The following is a 12,715-nucleotide window of genomic DNA, read 5'->3' on the forward strand; positions in this document are numbered from 1 at the left end:
CAAAGGTGGCATATAGCGATCATCTAAAATGTGTTGCCTTCCAAGCGAATAGAGCCAAACTCTCTACAATCCCGAAACTAAGGTACCTACTGTCGTGAATTTAACGGTTATTGGATCAACTGGCTGATTTCAACCGCGTTTTTGTTTTCAACAAGAGCTTAAGACCTAAGAGTACGGTTCCTTAGAGTAATGGTTTCCAAAGTAGGTATGCATTGTCATGATACAGGTCATCGTCACTTGCCTTGATGACGAGAAATGAGCTTACCCTACAGCCTCCAAGCCTCCACCCGCCTGGCATTTTGGAGTATCCGTATTCGGACTGCAAATTCCCCTGTAGATCTGACATGCATTCGTGTAAGCTTTGGCGACAATGACAATCAAGTACCGATGACATTTAGAAATATCCATTAATGATCGTAGGGTTCCTCATCTTATGGTTTGTATACTCTGTAGACATGACGAAATGCGCTCTAGCATTCATCAACTGAGATGGATAGAAGATCAAGATTGATCTGCTAGTGAGCCGCTACTACCTATGAGCAATCTCGCCTACCAAATTAGGTTCTAACTCAACAGTCAATTTCAGGCCATCCCAAACTCTAGACATTTACAATTGTATTCGTACATCGTATCCGTTTAAATCACACACCATAACGAACTCAAAGAGCTGCATAATCTGACACATCTACGGCCGCTAAAGAACATCTATCATGCAAAACCCCCATCTTTGAGCTACACGCATTGGCCAACCCCCCAAGATGGCAGGTTCGCTTGGTGTTGAGGGGCTCCATTCAGGGGTCCTCAATTGGACCCCGCACTAGACCTGTTGAGGCTATAATCTCTGGTTAGGCCTTCCGCGGCCCATCTCCAACTCCTCCCGCTACAACAAGTCGGTGAAGTCTAGCTAATTTTGTTGCTTTTAACTTTACTTCTTTTTGGATTCTGAATCTTGCTTCTCTTCAGTGTCTGATTTGTTCCAATCTTCGTCTTTCAATATCTCCTTCTAAACTTTTTCTTCTATCATCAACCCCGCTTCACAATGTCTGACACAAAGGTCTACCGCGCCAGCACCACTGCGCCCGTCAACATCGCTGTTGTCAAGTAAACAACTCCCTATTCGCATCTCTTACTTCAACTAACATACTTCAGATACTGGGGCAAGCGCGACGCAAAGCTCAACCTCCCTACCAACAGCTCCCTCTCTGTCACCCTCTCGCAAGACGACCTTCGAACCCTCACAACTGCCTCATGCTCGAGCACCTTTACCGATGGCGACAGCCTCACTCTCAACGGAGAGTCCTCCGATATCTCTGGCGCACGAACCCAGGCTTGCTTCCGTGAGCTTCGATCTCGCCGTGCCGCTCTCGAGGAAGCCGACTCTTCGCTTCCCAAGCTTTCTACCTACCCCCTGAAGATCGTCTCCGAGAACAACTTCCCCACTGCCGCCGGCCTTGCTTCTTCTGCTGCTGGTTTCGCTGCGCTGGTTCAGGCTATCGCTTTTCTCTACGAGCTCCCTGACTCGCCCTCTGACCTTTCTCTCATCGCCCGTCAAGGTTCCGGATCTGCCTGCCGAAGTCTCTTTGGCGGTTACGTTGCTTGGAGAATGGGTGAGAAGGAGGATGGCAGCGATTCCAAGGCCGAACTTGTCGCTCCCGCTTCGCACTGGCCTGAGATGCGAGCTCTGATCCTCGTTGCCAGCGCCGCCAAGAAGGGTGTTTCTTCTACCTCTGGTATGCAACAGACCGTTGCCACCTCTGGCCTCTTCAAGGAGAGAATAACAAACGTTGTTCCCGCCAGCATGGCCCTCATGGAGGAGGCCATTAAGAACAAGGACTTCCCCAAATTTGCCGAGGTCACCATGCGCGAGTCCAACTCTTTCCACGCTACTTGCGCCGACACCTACCCTCCCATCTTCTACATGAACGACATTTCCCGCGCTGCCATTCGTGCTGTCGAGTACATCAATGAGAAGGTTGGCAGGACTGTCGCTGCCTACACTTTTGATGCCGGCCCCAACTGTGTCATCTACTACGAGGAGAAGGATGCTGAGACCGTTGTTGGTGCTTTCTACCAGGCTCTCCAGGGTGTTGGTGGTTTCAAGGAGGGTGCTGCCAGCGCCAGGGCCAGCATTGAGTTCGAGAGGACCCTTGCTTCCACCCTGAAGGAGGGTGTGAGCCGAGTTATCTCTACTGGTGTTGGAGAGGGTCCCGTCAAGACCGACGAGTTCCTTGCTTAAGAGATGGACAAGCTAGCAAATGATGGAAAGGGACTCCCATATAATAGTAAACAGTATGCTGGAGAACATATAATGAAGCTCATACGGCTCAGCAGTAAAAATAAAAACGGCAGCTTCAAGCTTTATATGACATTGTGGTTTTTGTGCTGGACTTTGTCTAATTTGGGTGAGGGTGTTGGAAAACTGAACGCCAGCCATGGATGTCATGATCACTGTGTGGGGCCGTCCGAACCGTCCGGCCCCAAATGTTCCCTCCGGACCCGATCAGCGCCTCAGATGCCAGGAAAACTGGTCGCTGGAGGAACAAGAGGCGAAATTGGTAAGTCATGTTGTTTTATATAGAAGACTCTTTGGTTATTTATTTTTGTACCGTAAAGCTTAGAGGCCCGGGTTTTGTTATCTTAGCAAGTCAAGATGACCTTTTATCCTCCGGACCCCATTCAACTAAAGTCTCCACAAAGAACGACGATTTATTAGTCTATAGGCCTGGTCTTTAGTTACAAGGCAGGCAATTTCATTCACACCGGTGAATAAAATCATAAACTCCAAAATATCTGGCCTTACCATGTGTAACGTTTGCCTCTGCGGGGCACTGCCACAGTCACCTTGTGAAACCCTGTCTGCCCGTACCTTCTTTACAGCCTGGCCACCATTCAACCATCCTCCTTCAACATCATCACAACCATGAAGGAGCTTGCAGAAAATCTTGGCCGCGGCCAACCTATTGAAATTGCAGAATATGACAAATCCGGAAATCACATCCGTACCTGGACTCACGGCCCTGACAATCATGTTTGTTATTTATCCTTTTTTTCGTATCGCATCGTTGCTAACCTTGAAAGGTCGTCTTGAAGGCCGAGGCCCGTACTTCTTGGCTCCCTTCTATGCACGATGCTTTCATGCCCGTTGGATATCCGCATTCTGTTTCGAGCGATTACTTCAACTATCAGTTTTTCGATTCCATGCAGGCTTTCTTCTCGACCATTACCTCTCTTCTTGCCAACAGAGCGTTGCTGCAAGGTCTCGGCGTCGGAGACGCTAATTCGTCTGCGACTTTTGCTATGCTACTCACCGTCCTCAAGGATGCGATTTCCCGTATCGCAACCATTGTCTTTGCTCACCAGTTTGGCCTTCGTATAGAGCCCGACGCCAAGCGCTTCCGTTTTCTCGCCGATCTGTTCAACGATACTGCTTTTTTCATGGAGCTGTACAGCCCCTACCTTGGTTCCTACGGGAAGATTATCGCACTCACCACCGGAGAGGCCCTTCGAGCCCTGTGTGGTGTCGCAGCAGGTGCAAGCAAAGCAGCTTTGAGTGTGCATTTTGCCAAACACGACAACCTTGCGGAACTCAATGCCAAAGAGGCCAGTCAGGAAACGGCCGTCGGTCTATTCGGTCTCGCTGTTGGGACACTCGTCGTCAAGTATGTGGAAGATCACAATACCGTCGTGTTTCTCATGATTGCCCTCGTACTCGCCCACTTGTGGATGAACTATCTTGGCGTTCGCAGTGTGTGCATGGACAACTTCAACCGACAGCGCGCAACCATCCTATTCGAAGAATACCTAAAGACGGGCAACATCATGACACCCGAAGAGGTCGCTAAGCGCGAGAGTATCCTGTTCTGGCGGCCCGTCGCCCACAATCGAGAAGGCAAGGAAGTCGCACGTATCGAAATGGCCGATAGTTATAAAAAGGCAACGAACAGCGGCCGCACAATCGACGTGTTTACCGTCAACGACGGAAGTACCCTTTTCGTTGGGTCAGAAGGCAGTATCAAGATCATGCTTTGGAAGGATTCCACTGCTGTCCAAGCAATTGACGCTTGGTATACGGCTGTGAAGATCGCCTGGGCCAGGGACTCGATGGAAAAGGGAAGCGGTCATGGACCTTACCTTGGGAAGGGAGGAGCTTTGGAAGGGGATCTTTTGGTAGAATTACTTGCGAAAGGGTGGAAATTGGACTCGCACGCTCTTGAGACATGTGCGCCTACTCGTCTTTGTCTAGGCATGGAGACCAAGAAGAACGAATAATTCGGTACTTAATGATAAGACGACCTTGAAGATTGTTTTATGATCGGAAGTCGTGTCTTGGTGGTTCAAGGGACACCATGCTATGCCGTATTGTACATTTTCCAAACGCCAACCAAACCTCTAGGACTACACACATATCATACATCATTTATACAGCTCGGCCAAATGGCCATCATGCTAGATAAGCCCATCGCTTGGCTCGCATCTTGACACCCTCCCATGTATTCAACTTTGGCCGCACATCGAGATAGAAACTCGGTCCACCTCTACCATCAGGTCGGCCAGCGTAAAAGTCGATAACATAGTCAACTCTTGTTCCACAGCGGTCGATAACCCAGTCGTGACGATCGAATGGCGCAGTGTAGCCGATCATGGTCTTGATCCGAGCTGTGGGAGTCATGCGGTCCATCTTGTTGGCGAAAGACTCGAGCTTGGGACCACCGCATCTGCTATTGTCAATAGCAATTACCAGTGACAGGTCTTACGAAACTTACGTTGTTCCCTCGAGGTATGGCGCTTCCCACTCCTTGATCTCTTTCCAAGCTCTCTCATTGACAGCATTGTGGATCGGCACAACAGTCTTCATATCAGCTACCCTCGCATCATAACCCTTTCGCTTCATCGCCTCAAAGAACATTTTCTCTGAAGGATACACCCAGTTTCCTGAGGGGTCCATTCCAGTTTCCATCTCATGGTTCTTTGGTCTCGCGGGTTCCTTTTCGTGATCGACAGGACACGCCGAAGCGTCGCCGGTGGTTCGTGGAATTGTAGAAACAACTCGGTCTGTGTCTAGGCCATTGTTGGATGTAGGGTTATGCGCAGGTGTAGACGAAGGTGCTGGCGAAGACCATAGATACGAAGTAAAAGTCTGAGTCCATGATTTCGGCTGCTGCTGGGCTGTGTGATCGACAGGACATTTTGCTGCCTTTGCGGCTTCGGCTTCACGGGCTTGGGCCAGCCATGCGTCGCGGGTCTTGTGGTCAACAGGACAGGCGTCGTTTTTGTCTGCCATTGTGAGGGCGAGCGGGATTAAAAAAAAAGTTAATGGTAAAAAAGATTCAATGGTTGAAGGAAAGTGGCGTAATTGGTCGCGGGGATCCACGCTTAGATCGTAATGCGCCGGGATAGATTGGCTTTGGTATTATGGGTCCGGTTTTTTCCAGTTGTGGTCGGTGGTCGGAGTTTGACATTCCGACTTCACTTATAACTTTCATGTATTGATCACTCGTTATTAACAGAATAATTCCATCGTAGCACCTACAATGGATTGAATGAGGGTGATGAACGGGCTCTTTGTAAAATATTGTGGATCTTTTACCTAGCTCAGTGCCAAGCTACTGTGCTGGAAGGTATCACAGCAGGTACCCGATGGTGCTGGTAAACAAACGTATTGTGTAACTGATCAATATATCATCACGCAAATATCGGAACGGTAAGATCAATACCGGTTTTTTTTCTTCTTATGGACGGCTACTATTTTGTTTTCCTGTATTCAGTCACTGTAGCCTTTGACGTAGGGATCTGCTTGGAAGAAGGAAAGGGGATAATTGGCACTTGCTGTCACTGTCGCAGTGTCAATATCTGCTTTAACATTTACGGCCCCGAGCAATAAACTCTATCAACACATAAATAGACCTCCTCCTCTCCATACTTTCTTCATATGACCTCTCGTTTTATTATCACATCCTTCTACTTCTACCAACACACTTCAGTTGAACCTCTATCATGCCTCGACACAAGAAACAGTCAAAAAAACCTACCAGTTTTCACAATTTTCCTAAGCTACCTCTCGAGATTCAGGATGAGATTTGGAAGTTCTCCCTCGAGAACGATGTCCCAGCCGCTCATATCGTCGACATCGATCATGAAAACACGCCTAGACCCAGACAACATCCAGCTGTGCTTCGTATGCAGCGCCTGATTGCAATGGATTGCAGTAGCCGCATGAAGCCTGCATACCCTGCCCGCGAAGCCTTGATGCAGACCTGCCAACGTTCGCGACTAATCGTCGAGAAGATAATCAAGCAGTGGGAACTCTATTGCCACCCAACCGCACAGTCATGGGATTACCCCGGTCATTATACATATCACGGCTTTCATTCAAAGACAAAATTGATAATGGCAATGCCGCTACAGAAGGTTTATACCTCTCGTGACCTCTTTATCATTGCCGATCCATGGGTTGGAGGTGAATTGTTGTTCAATTTGAACCGCCCTTCCAAAAGCATATCGGTCAAGTACGCTGCTATCCCTTACTTGTCGAGCGATGAGAGCTGGGAATGGGTCATGTCACAGGGTTGCAGAGATATGATGGACCAGATATTCCGCGTTTTCGACCACCTTCAAATTCTATACATCCTCATTCACCCGAACGAAATCCGCAAAGGAGAGCGATTTGAAGTCTTGAGTCTCTTGCCGGCGATGAAACAACATCTCAACCGATACAAAAGAAGCCGGGGGGAAACTTCGCCCACCACATTCCAGCACGGTGATCGGGTCTACCGTGAAATCTCGGACGTGCTGCTGTTAAAGCTGAGCAAACTTGGTGGTTTGCCCAGAGCAGTCACCATGTTGGAACAGATCGCAAAGGAACAAAGAGCGAAGAATGGTGGAGACAAACCACCCCTGATCATTCGGTTTATGACTTGGTAGCATGCCTCAGAGTATCGGAAGGCTCTGAAAGCAGAAGACGCGAAATCGGCAAGTTGACTCGTGTTGCTTTCTATCAGACTCTTGGGCTATTTTACTGACTTTTCAAAGCTCGGAGGCCAACCTCTCGGTTATCCTAATATGCGCCTTGCTCTAGGAGGCAACTCGACACCTATGGGCTATTCACAAGGCGCTTCTACAATCTCCGATGGTACCTTTCAGGACAGTTTGCAGCATGATCAGGCGACAGAGTAGTGAGGCCTGAGAAAGGTATCCCACTGAAACAGCAACGCAAAGAACGGATCTGGGACGGTTTGTGTCGCTCAACCTCGACAAGCGATATCACAGAATGCAATGATATCCCGCAACGACTCAAGAACAAGTCAGCCACTTTCTCAGCAATGAGTTGCCTAAAAAAGTATCTCAACGAGGGGACGTCGGAAAACTGGACTACTAGGTTTGTTCGGGGGAGGCAAATGGGCAAAGGTGTATCTAGTTCGAGTAGACAAACTCGATGTTATCTCTTGTGGAACAACTAAACAGTCACCGTCCAACGATATAGCAAAACGTAGCCAACATAAATCTGTTTGCACAAGCCTATGTGTAGTGTGAGAAAAAGCTTGTGCAGGGAATAGTTTTATAACTCCACTTATACGGAGACAAAGAGGTTGATGTCGATTGATGACATTCCGAAGGCAAATCCAGCCTTGGACAACACTCGACGCACCGGTACCTGACTTATACTGCTACCCGATTATGTCAATCTACAGCTTCTTTTTGCGGAGATTGAGTCAGTTGCCTGGGTTCAACCAAGGCGTCGGACTGTTGGTGCACAGGCTGCCAAGACGATGTGGTGCTCCCATGGTAAGTGAGATCTCGATTTACTGCCACTCACACTTGATGAGCTTTCTATCAATGCCCAAGATCTTCTCACCATATGCAAAATGTGTATTCTGGCGGGCCAGTGCTTGTTAGTGTTCCACATTTCAATCGTCGTGATGAAATCATCGAGGATTATCGATGAAATCATAATAATGACATCACAATGATCTTTTATCACTACAAATAATAGACATCCCGTGTGTTGAAGAATCGTTATTCATCACTTTCACTCTCATAATCTACAACAAACCAACACAAATTCCTTTCTTCAACCACAAACCTTCAAAATGGTCAACTACGAGCAAATCGCCCTCGACGCTGAGAAGGATCTCAACACCTACCAGGCCAAGACTGGTGCCGCCCGCCCTGTTGGTGGTGACGATGCTGGTGTCAACACCATGGCTGAGAACAAGTTCGAGGGTGCTCACGTCGAGTACGGTGATGAGTTGAGCACAAACGCTGGCTACAACAAGCGCATTCCTCCCTCTGAGGGTGGTATCACCGATGACAAGGGCCGGTAAGCATAACTCACTTCTATTTACATGCACAGTAACTTACAATTTACCAGACAAGCCCGTGGTGAGCAGTACGAGGGTGAGGGTGGTCCCATGGACAAGCTCGCAAAGGCCAACGACGAGCGCGGTGGCTACAACGACAACGATGTTGTCCCTGCTGGCTTCAAGCAAACCTCCGGTCTCGGTGCCGCAGACGACATTGCCGACAAGGGTCAAGATGCCATGCGCACAAACGTCGGCCGCAACCCTCCCGGCCCTGGTGGCTCTCAGTTCAAGGGTGCCGATTACACTGAGGACAGTGTTCCTGACCCCAAGTCCGCTCAGGGCTACGTTGCTCCCGAGAGCGCTATCGAGACTGCTCGCGGCGACTAAATGCAAGGAATAAACGGAATGGAAATGGAGCGAATGGATTCATTAGCGGGTTGACTTTACGGTTACTTGGTAATTTAAAATCGACATGATTTATGACCACCAACAAACTTCTCTTATATCGTGATGGTGATGGTTAGATGTGGATCATATGGAGATAATCCGGAGAGTTTAGTCCATCCGCATCCACTATGGCTCCCGCTAGCAGCCCGCAGTGACAGTCACTTTGAGCGGGCATGATCAACGTCATGAGGCCTTATCTCGTGACCCAGCCGCTAAAATGTGAAACTGTAACGACTTGTTATCAGCAATATTGCGACCGCCACAATAAAGTCTCCTATTCTGTGACCAACAGCAGGCGCAATGTCTTTTGTTTTCTCAACAGAAAAGATAAAGTGCTGATAGACTGTTGAAATGTCTGGCTTCTCGCCTTCTTCTTCTGGCTTACTTCCTATGCCTGGCGCGCCTTCGTCGTCATGGGGCGCGTACAAGGCGAGAGTTGCGGCTTTGCTGGGACATCATGACACGAAGGTCGTTGTAGCCTTTTGGCTCTTTGGTATGATTTGATGCTATTCTCGATACTTCTTGGCTGACAGCTTTTAGGTCTCATCAATAATGTCCTCTACGTGATTATCCTCTCCGCCGCTCAAGATCTCGTCGGTTCGCTACCCAAAGGCGTCGTCCTTCTCGCCGATGTCGTCCCTTCGTTCCTTACCAAGTTGATCGCACCGTACTTCATCCACCGCATTCCCTATCGCACGCGAATCCTCATATTCATAGCACTATCCGCGACTGGTATGCTCATGGTTGCTTTGACACCGCGAACTCAGTCCGTCGCGATCAAGCTTGTCGGTGTAGTTCTCGCGAGTATAAGCGCCGGTGGCGGTGAACTCAGCTTCCTCGGCTTGACGCATTTCTACGGCCCAATAAGCCTCGCAGGCTGGGGATCTGGAACTGGCGCCGCGGGTTTGGTAGGTGCCGGACTATACGTGATGTTTACCGATTGGTGGGGATTAAGTGTGCGTAGCAGTCTGCTCATATCTGCGTGCTTTCCTGCCATCATGTTTCTCAGTTTCTTTGTGATATTGCCTCTTGGCCCTTTGATGGAGGGTACAAGGAAAGATTACGATGCGATTCCGGATTTGGAGGATGAGGACGTGGATCATATGGATCAAGGGACTGCTTCGTCGGCGCTGTTGGCTCCTGGTCCATCCGTTACGTCGACTGCGTACTCTGCCCGTAACAATCAGGATTCGCTCACGGTGAAAGACAGGCTGAACAAGGTGAAGAAGTTGTTTGTGCCGTATATGATGCCGTTGCTTCTGGTGTACGTGGCCGAGTATACGATCAACCAGGGTGTTGCGCCTACGCTGTTGTTTCCTCTTGAGGAGTCGCCATTTGACGAGTTCCGGGCATTTTACCCCTTCTACGGATTTCTGTACCAACTGGGTGTCTTTATCTCACGATCGTCTACCCCTTGGATCCGCATTCACCATCTTTATCTCCCGTCGATGCTCCAGATTGCGAACCTCGTCCTTCTCACCTTACATGCCATGTACTTCTTCCTACCCTCGGTCTACGTCGTTTTCATCATTGTGTTCTGGGAAGGTCTGCTAGGAGGTGGTGTATACGTCAACTGCTTCGCAGAAATCATGGAGAACGTGCCAGCTGAAGACAGAGAATTCAGTTTGGGTGCGACGACTGTGAGTGATAGTGGAGGAATCTCCATCGCTGGACTTTTGAGCATCGTGATGGAGACCAAGTTGTGCAATTACCAGGTAGCGCATGGACGGGACTGGTGTAAACGCATTTCCGCACAGGGTCAGTAGAGTGGGTTGGATACACAAGGCGTTTGAGCGATAGTTTATCTGTAGATGTGGGTTTATAGAAGCTCTGATATATGCATTACGTGTTTCGAGATTCGCCTCTTTTGACAAGTAATTTGCAACACGTAACATGGAGAAGAGGTGCGTAATAGGCGAGAGTATAACTTTATCCATGTAATATTTATCTGATCGCCTCAACGATAAGCGGGATGCCACCCAAACCTCGAACGATTCAGGGGGTAACTTTCGACGGTTATTGTCAGCTTACAGGATTTTATTAATTACTGTTCTCTGGAGTCTAGACGCAAAAAAAGCTACAGGCCGGACGGGTTTACGGGGAGATGGACCAATAAATCGGAAACAACCCCTGGTTAGACAGGTTGAGAGTTCCGGGAAGACCAGTTTTCCCCTGCAAGGCGATGAGAGGCTTAAATTGCATGTGACGAAAGAGGGAGAATAATTAAATTCTGGATCTTTTGTTAAGCGGGATGGAAATCTGACGGTTGATGATCGACACTGTTGAAGAAGATATTCCGACATATAACTGGGCTGGGTACTCTGCAATGCGACAAGTCATTCGTCATAGCAGTAGCGAATAGATTAATGAATGAGGTCATTCTGCAAAACAGTTGTGTTGTGTTTAGATGGTGCCCGGCAGAGGCGACTTGTGGCTGACGGAAAGGCCGGTAATGAGCAACACCATCACCGCCTTTGCGGCGCAGTAGCTCGAGATGAGCAGCAAGGTTACAGTTCGAAGCTTCAGTGGAATGATTGTCTATTTATACGAGTCTTTTTGTTCGAAAAGTCCAACGATACGATGGTTGGAGGACATGGCTGCCAAGCTAAGAGGGCGGATAACGGCCTAGCGCTGACGGGCTTGGCAGGTTTCATCGGTGTGAATCGCAATGAGGAAAAAGTGTTGATCCAAATTGTTGTTTTGCGTAAACAAGCGGAGTGTCTTTTTTCTGTTATGGAGAATGGAATATTAGATTTTTAAATGCAAGACATGGATTGAAACATTATATCCACGGCAATGGTCCTCTCGCTCGCTATCTCTCCACGATTGAGCTTAACGCTTAACCTTTAACGAACGGGGGATTCTGGTGGTGGAGTCTGGAGATGCGAGATGAAAATTTACCGTATCTTTTAGTTGACAGGTCGGTTGGCTGGGTTCAGGTTCGTTAGGATAGCCGTGCGTGCAGTTATTAAGATTTTGACACTTGTATCATAGTACTCCGTAGGAGATTCTATTCAGCTATCAGATATACATGGATTCCGTTCAAGGGACTGGAAATGTCTTGCCTTGCGTTTTTTGATGGGGAGTTGGGTCTCAGCCCTTCAGCAGGGAGACTGAGACAAAATACCAACGCGAGACTAGCACTTTTCAAGGGAGAATTATCAGCTGTATTTTACGAGCTGATTATTTTGTAAGGGTCCTAATCGCATACCAGCGATGCCCTCGGATATTGTCAATCAATTCAATTGCTCTGCTCTGCTTATTGTTACTACTGCTTACTGTCAATGATAGAGAGGGGGCTCTATCAAATTAGACAAGAAAAAAAGGCCAAGCCAAATTTCCGCCTAGCGAGAACGTTGCAGACAGGCTATTGTTTGATTGGTTGTGTGAGACCATCGCAATCAAGGCCATACCATGCAAGTGGCTTCCCAAAAGGGAGTGCTATCCAATGTCTGATCGAGAAGTGAGATGTATCTGCAGGGGGTGGTTGAACAGATATGGACTCACGACAGATATTCTCTTACCAGGTCCTCCATATCTCCAGCTGAATCTTTTATTTTGCTCTTTGACATGATACTCTGTCAGTCTGTCAAGTCCTACATGGAAACAAACACTGTATAACAGATCAAGATATTTGGGACAGACACATTTGTGACGCATCATGCTACAGTAGCAGATTTAAAGGGGCTCCTGTAGCAGATCTACTACCACTACGACTAAGCTTAACAGGAACTTTACCCATTGGTCAACTATTCCCTACAAGGTAAAACTACAACTTCAGGGGGTTGGGAACAAGACCTTCCACTCCAAAAAATGGTTGACAAGAGAAAAGGAGACAATTGAAACTGGATAGATACAATAGCATGTACTGCGATAACCCCTGATTCACTTGGCAAAAAAAAGAGAATGATTGGTATTGGTTAATTCATCGCCACTTCAAGCCTCATGCTTGGTTGAAGCCGACCATT

The 12,715-nt window shown here is 48.2% G+C and overlaps 6 protein-coding genes across 6 annotated transcripts; 5 read left to right on the plus strand and 1 right to left on the minus strand.

The window, feature by feature from the left end:
* The first annotated feature begins 591 nt into the window (after positions 1–591).
* On the plus strand, positions 592–2,397 carry EDB82DRAFT_482659 (GHMP kinase). The gene is made up of 2 exons (XM_025732133.2): positions 592–1,101; positions 1,150–2,397. The coding sequence occupies exons 1-2, from the start codon at positions 1,040–1,042 to the stop codon at positions 2,234–2,236; spliced, it is 1,149 nt and encodes a 382-aa protein (XP_025591089.2). The 5' UTR covers positions 592–1,039; the 3' UTR covers positions 2,237–2,397.
* Positions 2,398–2,682: 285 nt separating this feature from the next.
* On the plus strand, positions 2,683–4,514 carry EDB82DRAFT_6414 (vitamin B6 photo-protection and homoeostasis-domain-containing protein). The gene is made up of 2 exons (XM_025732132.2): positions 2,683–3,028; positions 3,079–4,514. The coding sequence occupies exons 1-2, from the start codon at positions 2,921–2,923 to the stop codon at positions 4,267–4,269; spliced, it is 1,299 nt and encodes a 432-aa protein (XP_025591088.2). The 5' UTR covers positions 2,683–2,920; the 3' UTR covers positions 4,270–4,514.
* Positions 4,442–5,423, minus strand: EDB82DRAFT_455147 (cytochrome c/c1 heme-lyase; the record flags this gene model as incomplete). The annotated part of the gene is made up of 2 exons (XM_065607847.1): positions 4,764–5,423; positions 4,442–4,718 (listed from the first exon to the last, which is right to left on the minus strand). The coding sequence occupies exons 1-2, from the start codon at positions 5,279–5,281 to the stop codon at positions 4,442–4,444; spliced, it is 795 nt and encodes a 264-aa protein (XP_065465310.1). The 5' UTR covers positions 5,282–5,423.
* A 571-nt stretch (positions 5,424–5,994) lies between these two features.
* On the plus strand, positions 5,995–6,921 carry EDB82DRAFT_469957 (uncharacterized protein; the record flags this gene model as incomplete). The annotated part of the gene is made up of 1 exon (XM_025732129.2): positions 5,995–6,921. The coding sequence occupies one exon, from the start codon at positions 5,995–5,997 to the stop codon at positions 6,919–6,921; it is 927 nt and encodes a 308-aa protein (XP_025591086.2).
* A 1,063-nt stretch (positions 6,922–7,984) lies between these two features.
* On the plus strand, positions 7,985–8,992 carry EDB82DRAFT_482666 (uncharacterized protein). Its single transcript, XM_025732128.2, has 2 exons — positions 7,985–8,317; positions 8,369–8,992. The coding sequence occupies exons 1-2, from the start codon at positions 8,088–8,090 to the stop codon at positions 8,685–8,687; spliced, it is 549 nt and encodes a 182-aa protein (XP_025591085.1). The 5' UTR covers positions 7,985–8,087; the 3' UTR covers positions 8,688–8,992.
* EDB82DRAFT_482670 (batten's disease protein Cln3) lies at positions 8,993–10,615 on the plus strand. The gene is made up of 2 exons (XM_025732127.2): positions 8,993–9,240; positions 9,288–10,615. The coding sequence occupies exons 1-2, from the start codon at positions 9,099–9,101 to the stop codon at positions 10,511–10,513; spliced, it is 1,368 nt and encodes a 455-aa protein (XP_025591084.2). The 5' UTR covers positions 8,993–9,098; the 3' UTR covers positions 10,514–10,615.
* Positions 10,616–12,715: the final 2,100 nt, after the last annotated feature.

The sequence above is a fragment of the Fusarium venenatum genome, assembly GCF_020744135.1.
Source record: "Fusarium venenatum strain MPI-CAGE-CH-0201 chromosome Unknown EDB82scaffold_1, whole genome shotgun sequence".
Classification (NCBI taxonomy): Eukaryota; Fungi; Ascomycota; class Sordariomycetes; order Hypocreales; family Nectriaceae; genus Fusarium; species Fusarium venenatum.

What these genes read in the sequence shown, in the direction of transcription:
- EDB82DRAFT_482659 (XM_025732133.2), top strand. Translation starts at nt 1,040, where the DNA reads ATGTCTGACACAAAGGTCTACCGCGCCAGCACCACTGCGCCCGTCAAC. An exon ending in GTCAACATCGCTGTTGTCAA is followed by an intron (nt 1,102 to 1,149) that starts GTAAACAACTCC and finishes AACATACTTCAG; the next exon opens with ATACTGGGGCAAGCGCGACG.
- EDB82DRAFT_6414 (XM_025732132.2), top strand. Translation starts at nt 2,921, where the DNA reads ATGAAGGAGCTTGCAGAAAATCTTGGCCGCGGCCAACCTATTGAAATT. An exon ending in CTCACGGCCCTGACAATCAT is followed by an intron (nt 3,029 to 3,078) that starts GTTTGTTATTTA and finishes TAACCTTGAAAG; the next exon opens with GTCGTCTTGAAGGCCGAGGC.
- EDB82DRAFT_482666 (XM_025732128.2), top strand. Translation starts at nt 8,088, where the DNA reads ATGGTCAACTACGAGCAAATCGCCCTCGACGCTGAGAAGGATCTCAAC. An exon ending in ATCACCGATGACAAGGGCCG is followed by an intron (nt 8,318 to 8,368) that starts GTAAGCATAACT and finishes ACAATTTACCAG; the next exon opens with ACAAGCCCGTGGTGAGCAGT.
- EDB82DRAFT_482670 (XM_025732127.2), top strand. Translation starts at nt 9,099, where the DNA reads ATGTCTGGCTTCTCGCCTTCTTCTTCTGGCTTACTTCCTATGCCTGGC. An exon ending in TGTAGCCTTTTGGCTCTTTG is followed by an intron (nt 9,241 to 9,287) that starts GTATGATTTGAT and finishes GACAGCTTTTAG; the next exon opens with GTCTCATCAATAATGTCCTC.